Here is a 13,315-nt window from a genome sequence, read left to right on the forward strand (position 1 = left end):
ATACTTAAGCAGGCCTCATGTCATAATGTCAGCATCCTGTTAGGGTTGGGGGTACGAGGAACAAACAAGAATATCAAGTCACTTTTTACTGTCTTTATTTTATAAAAAATTAACAAAGCTTGGATTAGTTTAAAATAGTTCCAGCAGGTTGCTTTACCTTATCTGTTGGACCACATCTTATTTCAGTAATGAGAGGGATGTTTCTGCCAGAAGGTGGCAGCAGCACTGTAGCTACCTGACTCACACACATGCTGTCTGTCAGCTCACACACACACACCAGGGCAGGCACAGCGAGCTCAGAGCATCACTGATCAGCTCCATTTGTCTTCCTTTGAGTTTGACAGTTTCCTTTATGAGGATGAGATCAGACTAGATTTTTAGACATTTCTGCTGTTAGTTGAAAACCTTGCCTCTTCAAAGAGTGGACTTTTTAATAACTCGGAGAAGCAGACATTTTCTCCCTCGAATGCAACGACGTAGTTCAACTTCATCTTTTGGTTTGTTTTCTGCATATGTGCTGTGAAACCATGTGCAACTTAAGGCATGCGAATCGGAGCACTGTTGACGGAAAAGTAACTTGGTATCTTTGTTCTGATTCTCCAAATTCTGTTGTCACTTGAAAGTAACATCACTATAATATTGAAAAATCTATATTAATTAAAGCCTCAGAAACACCCAACTATTAAAGGAGCAATTCACCCCTGGAAAAAGCCACTGTCAGTCAAAGCTGGTGTTCTCTGTCATCAACAGAAGAAATAATATTCGAAACTGGCACCATAGCTATGGAGAAAGTTGCACAAACAGCTTGTGGTTTCGCCCATTCTACATTCCTACAACACCCAACATGCATCGCGCCCCTCCCTCTGAAAGGAACGGCCCAGAGAGACACTTGAGTGAAATAATACAGTTTTTGCTGCAGGCAATGGCTCAGAGCGGTACAGAATCCGAAGTACGACGAGGATATAACGGTGGATCGTCTAAAAAATTTCAAACCTGCCGATTTTGATTGAGACATGACATGGGAGGCGGGGCATCCTGCACTGAGGAAGTGTAGTTTAGCGAGCTCCCTGGCCTCCACCAGATGATTCGTTTTACGTAGTCTGCAGGAGGTTTTCCAGGGCCCATTGGAGAAGTGGATAGCGTCCTCCAAAGGCACAGAGCGAAATTGCTTTTTTTTTCTACCATAATGGCATTAGCTCCCCATAATAGCATGATGGGACTGAGGTAGAAAATACTCGAACTGGCCCTTTAAGGAATGTAAGTGATTTGATTCATTTAGGGTCATGACAGAAGCCTCTCTACCATTGAGTCTGGTTCTGCTTGTAGTTTCTTCCTGTCGAAAGGGCGTTTTACCACACGACTGTTCCAATGTGCTTATTGCTGGATTTAGTCGGGTCTGTCAAGAATAGGGGTGGGAATCGCAGGGTGACTCATGATACGATATGCAATACTTGGCACACGATAAGGATAATATCACAATACAGCGATTCTGCGATTAATATATTGCAAGACAATCATATCTTCATCTTCTTTGGCCCATTAATTTCCATTTATGTTACCCTCATTGATGTCATTAGTACTGACACAGTAAGTCAAAATCACAGGGAAACTTGTTTAGAGAACCTTATATATTGTAAATTAAAAGTGTCGATGTTTGGAGCCCGCCGATCGATTATTGTATTGCACGAGTCAGGATGACGATAAATTGCCATACCGATATTTTGTCCCACCTCCAGTAAAGAATATCACAAAGAGTACAGTCTAGACCTGCTTCATATGTAAAGTTTTATGAGATACCCTTTTCAGGATTAGGCGGTATATAAACTAAATTTGATCCATTGGTTGATTTGGATTGAAACTTTGTACAAATTGGCAAAGTGTGCACTTAAAGACCAAACAAAGTAACATGAGATCCACTTTATAAGTTTTTCCATGCACTGTTTAATGTTGATAACATCAGACATGTTGTTAAGGCCTCAGGAGGTGACGAGTTAATGGGTGTCTCTCCTGAGGCTGTGACGTCCTTATCGCAGATGGAGTCATCAGGTCGCCACATGAGCCTCCAGGGAGGACAGGTCAAAGGTCAGAAGTCACTGAGGAGGGTTGCTCTGCTGCCCTGTGCGGTCCTGAGGGAGGACAATGAGACAACAATGCACGTGGGCTCGAGTCTAATGACGTGAGGGACATGGCTTTGATAGTTGCACGTACAAACATAGATCCACATTGATCCTATTTGAGAATTAGAGCCATTTAATTTTGGACATGCAAAAGAATTGGACCTCTAATATATAAAGGTAGAGATGTTGACTCGAGTAACATTCACTAGTGTGTTTGTCTGTTTAGTGATGCAGCAAACGGTGCAGTGGGAAACAATGAGTTCTGTGCATTTTAACCAAAACAAGATAATTTGTCGCTCCGATTTTATTACGTTGGGGTTAGGTTTTCCATGTTGGTTGGGAATGGAGCCACCGCTGCAGAATAGATATATGCAGTGACACTACATCATTAAAATATGGGGATCGGTTCCCTAGTGAACACCACCAAAAACCAGACCACAGACACCACACCCTGAGCTGAAGCCCAGGCACTGTCTATATGTATCGAGGGCACAGAGAGAGAGAGAGAGAGAGGGAGAGATTGGCGTGGGCGATGTAGTGATCACATTACCATCCTCTCTCTCTCTGGGAGACCACAGATTGAAACGACAAGGCAGAGATCCCCTCCTCGGACATCCTGCTTTCTGTCTGTCTGGGCCTATTGATGACCTGCTTTGCACTAATCAATACATCAAACGGGCAGCTGGCTTCATGGACGTGTAGTAGCAGCAGTAGTCGAGGCACTTTGTGGGTTGTTTGAGGGTCATGGTGTAAAATATATCCATGCGTGTGATGTGTGAACTATCACTGTGCAGGTTTTGCTGTCTATTGGTTACCTTGTGACTTTCTGTTGCCATTGTTGTTTTATATGGCTTTCAAGCAAGTCAGTTACACATTTGAAAGCTTCATGACATTTTTTTGCTTTGCTGATAACAACAAGCAACTACAGGCAAAACTGTGACAGACAATGATTTCAGTATCTTTGGTTCAAATGGATTCACTCGACCAGTCAGATGACCAAAGGAAAAGACCAGAATTTAGTCTCGCATCAAACTTTGTTTAGGTAACTTTAAAGAGGGGGTATTATGCTGTTGCTTGTTACGTTACAATGTTGGATGTCCAGACTAAACGTGGGTGAAGTTTCAAATCTGTCGGTAAAAGTATGTTTGAGCTGAGAAGCCTGGGGATAACTCCGTCTGCAGGCTGCAGGTTTCACACAGTTTTTTCTACACGCTGCACTTTGTGACGTCACAAAGTGCAGCCTCAACAGGCTTCGGAGAACGAGCCAATCAGAAGAAAGCAGGCTTGTAGAGGGCAGGGTTTCTTAAAGAGACAGAGCTGACTGAGTCGTTTAGGGCCTGCACAGAACACCAGTGTGAGAAAAAATGTTTTAATGTAAATTATGCTAAGCTACTCCACAGGTATCACAGAGTGAAATATGAAGCTTGAAATTAGCATAATACACCCTTAGTTATTTATTCATATATGTAGATATGTGTCATATCTGGCACTGAAGTTTGTGATTCGGGACATTTCTCTTTTAACACTTTGCCTTCAACATGCTAATTTAGCAAAATACTGAAAGGTAAATGTTTCACAGTTTAAATGATACATGGTTTCAAAGTGGTTGGAACTACTTTGTCTTCTTTATCAGGCAGAGCATTACACATACTGTAACCCAGAAACATGAAAAGCCGGGGTGTGGTGGATGTTGGGGCTGTCTCGCCTAATCCGAGCCCCCCGCTAGCTGGTTGCCTCGGGCCTGTACATCCTGACATACACACACTTACTGTACTTACACATGCTCTAACACACATGCATGCTCAGCAGCATGACAGGAGTGCTTACTGCAGCAGTTTGTCGTGCTCACTAACCCAGTTAACAGTGATTTGAAGTCAATACAGTTCCACTTCCTCACCACGATGAACCAGGCTTTCCTATGGATGCTCTGCGCTCACTGTTTTCTGCCTCGGGATCAGTAAATGGAGGTTACAACTCACTGTGTGAAGCTGGCCGGGTCAAGCTCCCTGTCCGCCAGCGTTTAGCTAACTCTTATTTAAATAGCTGAGACAGAGCGCCAGGATTTCAGTCTCTGCAAGAGCTCGCTGTGCTTTGCTCTTAAAGTGAGTGTAGCAGGTTCCAGGTTTTTAAATACATTTTCAGATATGGCTACAAAAAAAGCAAAAGGTGCAATAAAGACTTATTGAAATCACTGCGAGAATATAAATGTATTAAATGTTTTGTTTATGTGAAGGAGTCCAAGAGAGCGTTTCCATTGCAGGAACTTTCCCAGAGAGCAATAACTGTTTTGGGGAACCAAGGAACGAACAGGACAGAGACTTGATGGAGTAACTGTCGTACTGTTGCAGAGGTAGTTTCCACTGGGAGAACTGCATACCTTCGCAACTTTTTTCCTGTGTGCGTTTGCAGCACATTAATGCTGAAATGGCATTAACTGGCTGGGGGTTGATGAAGCAAGGCCACACACAAGAAGAAGAGGAAGAAGAAGACATGCTTTAATAATCCCAGAAGAAAAAATCAATTACTGTTAGTACAAACATGCTACACAAACATAAGCCCAAAATACACACATGCACAAGCAGAACCCTGTGGACATGCATTATTGGACAGATGTCAGAGTGAGGGAGCCGCACTTGCACATGCTCCGAGCAAATATGGGGGATTCGGTGCCTTGCTCAAGGGCACTGCCCAGGAAAGGAACTGACACCTCTCCAGCTACCGGTCCCAACGCTATGGTTGGTCTGTACCGGGGACTTGAACCGGCCAACTTCCTGGTTCCCACGCCAAGTCCGTACAGTCTGAGCTACCGTCTACCTTAAGGTTGAAACGAGATGGCTGCAGTTATGAGTTGTGCAGGTTTTATAAAGATGGCAGATGCCGGTGCTGCATCGGTTCATGTCATAAACCAATAAGTAGGTCTGGACCAATCACTTGTATCTGGATCAAAGTTCTTCTTGTACTCAGAGGGGATCTTCTTTCAAGTGGGCGTTCCAAAAGGTGTAAGAATAATTACGAGCATTCCCATTGCTTGCAAAGCGGCCGGCCCTCCAACGAAAACGTTCCTCCTCTGGTCGGAAAACACTAAACAGATGGAGACCCCGACATGAATAATTAGTTAATTAAATTTCTCTCTGACATTAATGGCGACTACATTGCCCTCATTTATCCAAAGGTGTTGTAGAAAGTGAATAGATCATCTGACATACATTTTTTTTTTACCTTTATCTCTCCCTGTCCTCTCTTTGTGCTTCCCTTTGTCTGATGCTCACTATCTCTGTTCCCTCCCTCCTTTCTTTCTTTCTCCGTCTCCTCCCCCTCTCGCTTGCTTTCTCTCTCTCTCTCTCTCTCTCCTCCCTCTCTTGCCCACCAAACCCTTCCTTCCTGAATCAGACAGAGTCAACAGCACATCAGAGGTGTGTTGGTCCATTGCATTAAAGGCTCCCCCGTCCCCAGTGTTCAGCTCTGCTTCCGCTGACTCCCACTGCTGGACTCAGTTTACCAGGATACACATGCCATGTCCACAAACACACTCGCGCACACACAGTACAGAACTACAGTATTCTTTTACTATAGCGTGCATCTCTTTGTTTGCTTCTCCGCTCTGTTGATTCTGTTGTATGGCTGTATTTATTTTTTATTCATGTCTTCATTCTTTCAACTATCAGCAGATTTATGGAGTCTAAGCAAATGTTTTTACATCTATACCGTATCATAAACCCATTTAAGCCCTTTCCTAAGGCTTAAGGGCTTTGCATTATTTAAACCTGAAAACATACAATATCTTCTGTTACCTGTTTAAACACACAATCCGTTATATCCTGTTTCATAACATTGCTGTACATTTGCGTTTATCTTTAAAACCTGAGACTTTAAGTTCCACGCTCTCACAGCACACATAAAAGTTTTGTGTGTCTGTATTTGTTAGAAATATTTCTAAACAAATTTGTGCCTGAAAAATAAATCCTCAATCTGCTTAAGAACTGCGCAAACAAAACCAGTAGTGAAGAAGTGCCGTTCCAACGAAGGCGACATGTGAATTTCTCCTGGAGGGATTTTCTGATTTATTAGTTTCAGATTAGGGTGTTGTAGTTTGTCCAATTCTTATTGTGTTCTCGCTAAACTGCAGCTGCTCTTTGGTTTTAGCCTAAAGAGGGAGGTTTGTCAGAAAAACATGCTGGTTTTTTGAAAGCTGCAATGGCTTCCTACTAGTAGGACATTCAGTAGTACAAGAAAATAACACAGGGAACTTGACGGTCTTGTCCTCTCTTGCGGCACTCACAGACCATCTCATACTGCAGCTCCCTCGCATGTTTCCCCCAATTTCTTCGGCAATCACTCTTTTAATGAGACACTGGCCGTGCGACTAGGTAGGCCCACCCCCCTAGCCTGACAGCCCTAACGGACAGCCAATCAGGAGATAGTTTGCCGTGACATTAGCATAAGGACTTGAAACAGAGGTAAGAAGCTGGCCTGGTTCTCTTTTAAAGGCTAGGACCAGCTGCCAGGCAATCAGTGGTGAGATTGCAGGAAGTTTCTGGTCTGTACCACAAAAATAGTCCCACATATAACTCCTAACTAATAATACTTATTCTTACTTATCAGTAGGTTACGTATGCCTTTAACCTACTGAATTACTATAAACTCTTTTCCATTGCTGTTTACAAGTCTTGTATTTAAACCCTGTAGCAGAAGATCCCAAACTTTTCAGACCATGCATCACTATGTACCAAATAACAATACAACAACGAAAGAGGCACTCTGCTTATAATCTTATAATAATTAACTGTTTCAGACTTTAACTTCTTCTTCTCATTCTGTGAACGGCTAAAGTTTCTGAGTTGGACTGAGCTTTGCTAACGTAAACATAACTAAGTCATGCTGTGTTGGCCTGTGCTGTGTGTGTGAGAGCATATGTGTGCCTGTGCATATAACTGGTCTGCATGCACCTGTTAAAGGTCCCCCTGTGGCCTCAATAGCAACTGTGTTTGTTTGATCCTACAGATGCTGAAGCTCTTCTCTTCACACACACACACACACACTCTGTCAGCCTCTTAATGTTTTGACAGCTGGCCCTGATAGTGTACTATTTTAAGGCTGCGGTTGTGTATATCTGTGCCTGTCTCGCTGCTGTCTTGTGCGTACATAAGTGGTATGCCTGCCAGTCTGGTTTGAGGGTGTCAATTTGATAGGCAGCGTTTGGCACAGTCTGAGTGGCCTCTGTCGCAGCGCTGCACTAAATGTGATTAACGCCGTGTTGATACATTCCACACACTCTAAACAATGAGCTAATCTTTGAAAGCTTTTACTTTTTCGCTAATAAGCACACTCGCAGGAGTTTGCAGATTGTGCACATTTGTGTGTAGCTTATATTGTTTGAAAAGGCAGTGAATTTTGTTAGAAAAATGAGTGTGCACCCCTTCTTGTAGGGTGTTTTACCTTTTAATATATGTGGAAATATGAGATAATTTAGTAATAACCCTAATTTAGTTTATTCTTTGGATATTGGGACGTACATTGACTTCATTGTCTTTCCTTCCTGCAGGATCTGCACACCATCTACTGCCACCTCTACCACATGGACGTCCTCTCTCACCTCCGGGAGCATCAGCTAAGGTGAGTCATATTTATGTTGTTGTTTTGATTTGTCAATCATAGCACCGGTTACCTAATTGAACCTTGGAGTAGCCTTTAGACCTACTTCTGCATGAATTGTTATATGTGTCACACCCTACCCAAACAGGTTTAAGAGTGCTTCAAATTCTTCTGCGAATGCTATCGGGCTGATCAGGCGCCCTTAAGACAATCAAAAGTTCATACCAAGCATGTTTGAAATGTTTTGCCATAATTGTAAAAATGTTGAGCAGGTGACAATGAGGACGTCTGAACGTAAGTGTTAACCTAAATTGCAGGTCTGAGCTTCTCAAAGAAGCAATAACAAGTTTAAAGTCTGAAAGGGAATAAAATCTACTATGAAAGATTTAAGGGACAAATATGACCGACTGAAGTTCCTCCCGCTTGTTAAATGAATAATAAAATGGGCCAGACCTCACAGTAGGCTACCAAACCTCACAGCACCTGTAAATCCATTTGAAATGTGTTTATAAATCCTGGTCCTCCTGTAATAAATCGACTAAACACACAGCAAACTTCTGAAGAAAAGCTGACGTGTTAGGAGTCTTGGGTCACCTTAACGCTCTGAGCTGACAGACACTAATGATGATGTCTAAAATGGGAGAGCTTGTCGCCTTCTTCGGGAAACTTTTGGGGTGTGATGGATTGTTAGAGCAAGAAATGCATGTTGGAGAGAAAAGTTACCATCTTTGTTTTTCCCTCTCAGGTCGATGTGTACCTCGGCCAAGTATGAGAGACATGAGGCTAACCACGTCCTGTTCTAGTAAGTACACACTCTCACGCTGAGCAGGAAGTCTCTGCTCGGCTCTGCTGCTCTCGCTCTCTTTTATCTGCTGAGGGAAGTTTGTTTTATTCAAATATGAGTTGTTTATATTTTATCACCTGTGTTTACCCAGCTGAAGTTTCACAATATTGTTCAGGAATGTCCCGCCACATAATCACATCATCGATCCTTTACATTAACATTTCATAGCTGCCTAGAATAACAAGTCTGTTAGTTTTGGCCTCGAAGCAGCTGCACTAGAGCAAAGGAAACCTTTCTCAGGGACGCATCAGCATCGTTGAATTACAATGAGCTCTTGAGGCGTTTAGGTGCAATCCGAAAGTTTTGGATGACTTTGCAACTCCTCGCCAAAAAGTGTTAATCACGTTTTTATTTTAGTGTTTCTGTTAAGCAAGTGTAATGTGTCTTGTCTTTTGCTGTGCTTTTAAAAACTGTGTTGACGAATAAGGTTGGTGATGTTCTCTAATTGTTGTCAGCAAATCCTATTAAACAGAGCAAAGAGTCCTAATACTTTCTTGTTTCCCCAGCCTTTCATCTTAAAGAGGCAAATCTTGAAAGAAATGCCACAAATATATCCAATTAGTTCAACACAAAGCTACATAATTATTTAAGATTAACAGCAGGGCACTTTTGTCTTTAGCAAACAAAACTTTTAACAGGAGTAAACAGTGCATTTTGTACACATGTTTATGCTAATGAAGGGAAATGTCAGGCGTCAGTGTGGCTCATTAGTATGTTTTTGGACAACAATGGCGCTCGATGGCGCAGAGAAATAATAATATATCAGGCTTTGATTCAACTTTTGGTCTTTAAATTAGATTGTTGACAATGAGCAAAATACAATAAATCACCAGATTTATAACTTTAAATTGGCCTGAAACGGCGTTAAATTCGAGGCTGTGGTCAAACTTAGGAATGGGAATCGCAGGGTAACTCATGATACGCGATACAGGGCCCACGATAATGATAATATCACGATTCTGCGATAATTGATATATTTCAAAACAATCATATAACGATACATCACGATGTTTGATTAACTGAAGAATACAAAATGCCCCTAAAAAGGTAAAGTGCGGGATTGATGTATTTATTCTCTGCAATTTGGTGTCAGTTTCACAGAATTTGAGAAACTGAGATGAAACAATGTTCGTGTTTTTAGTCTGTAAATTAAATTTACAGAACTATAGAACAACTGTCAAAACAAATTAGCAGATGCATCTCTTAACTCCTTTAACATTATCCCGCTGTCTTCTTCTTCTTTTATCTTGCTGTCAACTTTTTCGGCCAATTAATTTCCGTTCACTCATTCATGTCATAAGCGCCACCACGAGGAGTCATAAAGAAGTGACACAGTGAGTCAAAAATCGTAGGGAAATCTGTTTAGAGCACCATATATTTGTAAATTGTAATCGATATTTACCGCCAACCTATCGATAATCGTATTGCATGAGTCAGGATGACGATATATTGCCACCCAGTCAAACTTGCAGATATCCTTAACTTTTGATAAACCAGGTGACAACTTCTTTGCACATAATTATGTCAAGCACCACTTTTATACACACATTTTGTATACATACCAACAACCTAATACTCTGTGTTCTCTGTAATCGATAAAAGCAATAATATTTCAAATTGGTGCCATAGCAGTGGAGAAAGTTGAACAAACAGCTCATGGTTTCGCCCATTCTACATTCCTACAACATCCAGCATGCATTGCGTCCCTCCCTCTGGAAGGAACAGCCCAGCGAGAGACGCTGGAGTGAAATACTACCATTTTCCAGTCAAGGACATTGATCGCTGCAGGCAATGGCTCAGAGCGGTAGATAATCCGAAATACAACGAGAATATACCGGTGGATCGTCTAAAAAAAATCTTGAGGTCTGCAGTCTATATTTCAAACCTGATGATTTTGAACGAGGCATGACATCAGAGGCGGGCGTCCTATAATGAGGAAGTGCTTCTCCAATGGGCACTGTGGCAGGGCCCATTGGAGAAGCAGATAGCGTCCTCCAAACGCACAGAGCGAAATTGCATTTTTTTGTCCTACCATAATGGCATTAGCTCCTCATAATAACATGACTGAGGATGAAAATCGGCGAACTGGCCCTTTAAGACTGCTTTTAAATCCACATGTGCTCTCGATGAAAACTTTAAACAAAAAGTCCCCCGCTGGAGGTGTTCCTGCTTTTGATATATATTTTCTTAAGCCCATGCTGGTGTACTTTAAGATAACGTTGTCCAGATGAAAACACAGATCCTGAGCTGACGCTAATGTCCACAGATCGGCTGATATCCTGTCTGCTTTCCTCTCTCCTTGTCTGTCAGGGTTTGTGAATTAATGGATCTAAGATGCATGAGTTAGATGGGGATGGATTTAAGCTAAATATGCTGCAGAAAAACTAGTCAAGAGAAAGGCTAGTGATGTTGATAAAGTGATGCTAAATAGGAGATGTAAAGATGTATATTAAGAGAGAAGGCATGAGAGCACTGCAGAGGAGGAGAGAAAACAAAAGGTGAAAATGCTAGAGAGAGACGGAGGAAAGGTTGGTAATGCCGAGAAGGAGGAGAGACAAGGAAATGAAGCGAGGGGAGAGAGGCCGAATTTTAAGCAAGGTGGAAGAAGGATGAGTGCCGGCGAAGTGTGAGAGATGGAGGGAGGACAGAGACCGATGAAAGGATGAGAGAGGAGCTGCACATACTGTTGATGTATTATCACGCTCGCTGGAATCACATTAGACACTCTCGTGCTTTAATTTGCCATCAAACAAACACACAAACGCACTGAAAATCTCTCTCTTCTCCAATACATCTTTCTGCTTCTCTACCAGGGGCTAGTCTTAAGTACCTTAACCCTGAACAAAGCGCCTGCCATGTCCAATTAGTCAGCGGTAACACACACACACACACACACTCCAGACAGCATATGAAAGCAATCAAGGTCTCTCCGATGAAGCTGCGATAGTAGTTAATCACGTTGGCCTTACTTAAACCCCGACAGTGTAACAAGAAACTAATCTCTCATTTCTTCTTCCACGTCGGCCTGCTTTGAATACACACAGGTAAATGATGGAGCAAAAGAAGGAAGACGGATGGCAGAGAGAATGAAAACGATTGATCATTGGCAGTTTTGTGTAATTTGTCAGTTATTTGAAAATAATTGTTGAATCCCTTAAAGTCCCGCTCATTATTTCCTACCCCCGAAGGTATCTTTAGATTGCAAAAAGCTGAAAAAAATCCACTTCCTGTCAATATTTCTCAAAGCGATTACTCGTCCCATAGCTTATCACTTTGTTTTTGTTTTTTCACCATGCGGTCCAGTCCCCCTTTGCTTACCCAGTGGCGTGTGGCTTGCAGAAATGGAAAGGGAGACTGTCTCGCCACATATGGCAGTTGTTGCCACCTGCCTGGACTTCATCCATATCCCTCCCTCCGAAGCTCCAATGTGCGCTCGTTGCTATGGCTGGTGAAAGAGCGTCCAGAGCGCACAACAACGACCGCCCACCTCTGTTCAACAAGGCGTAAAAACATTTCATAAACTGAGTTCCAGAGGGCTTTACAACAGGATAAAGCTGTGCTTTGGGAGGGCCATCTGATCCTGCTTCAGGTGGAGAGCCTGCATCGATTAGCGACTAGCCGCTCCAATGCGCTGTAGGTTAGGGACAGCCTTGAAACCATCATTGATGGCCAGCTGGAGTGTGTGACCGACTCCCAGTACTGCCATGCATAGTGTTTTTTTGCCACTATGAGCCGTGGTTTCACCAGCACCTTTTAGCTACGATTGTTTAGCTACAGCCGGTGCGCGGTTCCTATGACGCCATCGCTGAATTTGCAACGTTGCCATGGGGATTACTTTTAAAACACAGAAAGCAACGAGCATGATGGCTTTTTAAATAACAATGAGAGGCTGACATGACACAGGGATAAAATGGAGAAAAAATATATGACTACAAAACGATTATTGACTTGATTTTTTTGTAACCGATTATGATTTATTTAGCGAGTTTTGCACCTCTATTGAGCACTATGACATGCCTGGGTGTCTCTGAATGAGCCCTGAGGTTCTGCCATGGCCTCTAATGCTTCTTCTGTGTCGTACAAACAGATCAGCCTCTGCCATCCTAAATATAACATGTATCACCTCTTTAATATGCTGTAGTATTTGTTGGACAGGATGGGCCCAACGTTGGTTGTTCGCAACACTTTCCTTGAAGGAGACTTCATCAACAGGCTGCTACATCTGAAATCACCAGTTTAATACAACATTTATTCTACAGTCACACTTTAATACCTGAAGTGATAAGTTGCTTAAAATAGAAATCAGATATGTGCACATATTGCCGTCACGTCTCTGAAACCAATTATGGAAATGGCCAGGCTCGTGTTGTGATCAGAATACACTTTAAGATGAGATGGATAGCGTGCAGAGATATTATGAAGTCAGACTAAAAGAAAATACAGTGGAGATATACGTCTTTGTCCCAGTGTGGATACCTGTGGGTGTCATCTCATAAAATCTGAGTTTGCGAGTTAGATTTAAAAATAGTTCAGAAATACCCAGTGAGAGAATAAATGGAAAAAGGTGGAAATCAGGCCCCTCTCTCATTTACACTCTCTCTTTGCCTCCATTGCAACACCACATTTACACCTGAGATGCTGCAAGTTTGTTGCATCAATGAACAGACAGGTAGAAAAGGTATTCAATTTGAACTCATTATCCCAACATGAGATAATAATAAATAACAGCCCAAGAAAAATGGGAATAAAATCTGTCCTGACG

General features: G+C 42.3%; 1 protein-coding gene across 3 annotated transcripts in view; it reads left to right on the forward strand.

Moving 5' to 3' along the window:
• Positions 1-13,315, forward strand: part of LOC138597864 (rap guanine nucleotide exchange factor 6-like) — a 178,053-nt gene that overhangs the window by 31,994 nt on the left and 132,744 nt on the right. For all 3 annotated transcript variants that reach the window (XM_069669422.1, XM_069669430.1, XM_069669439.1), the window contains exons 2-3: positions 7,660-7,730; positions 8,455-8,511. In XM_069669422.1, the coding sequence (XP_069525523.1) occupies positions 7,660-7,730; positions 8,455-8,511 (128 nt within the window). The remainder of the gene's footprint in view (positions 1-7,659; positions 7,731-8,454; positions 8,512-13,315) is intronic.

Source organism: Semicossyphus pulcher, unplaced genomic scaffold (assembly GCF_022749685.1).
Source record: "Semicossyphus pulcher isolate SPU_LCO1_2020_fin unplaced genomic scaffold, fSemPul1.0.p SCAF_10, whole genome shotgun sequence".
Lineage (NCBI taxonomy): Eukaryota > Metazoa > Chordata > Actinopteri > Labriformes > Labridae > Semicossyphus > Semicossyphus pulcher.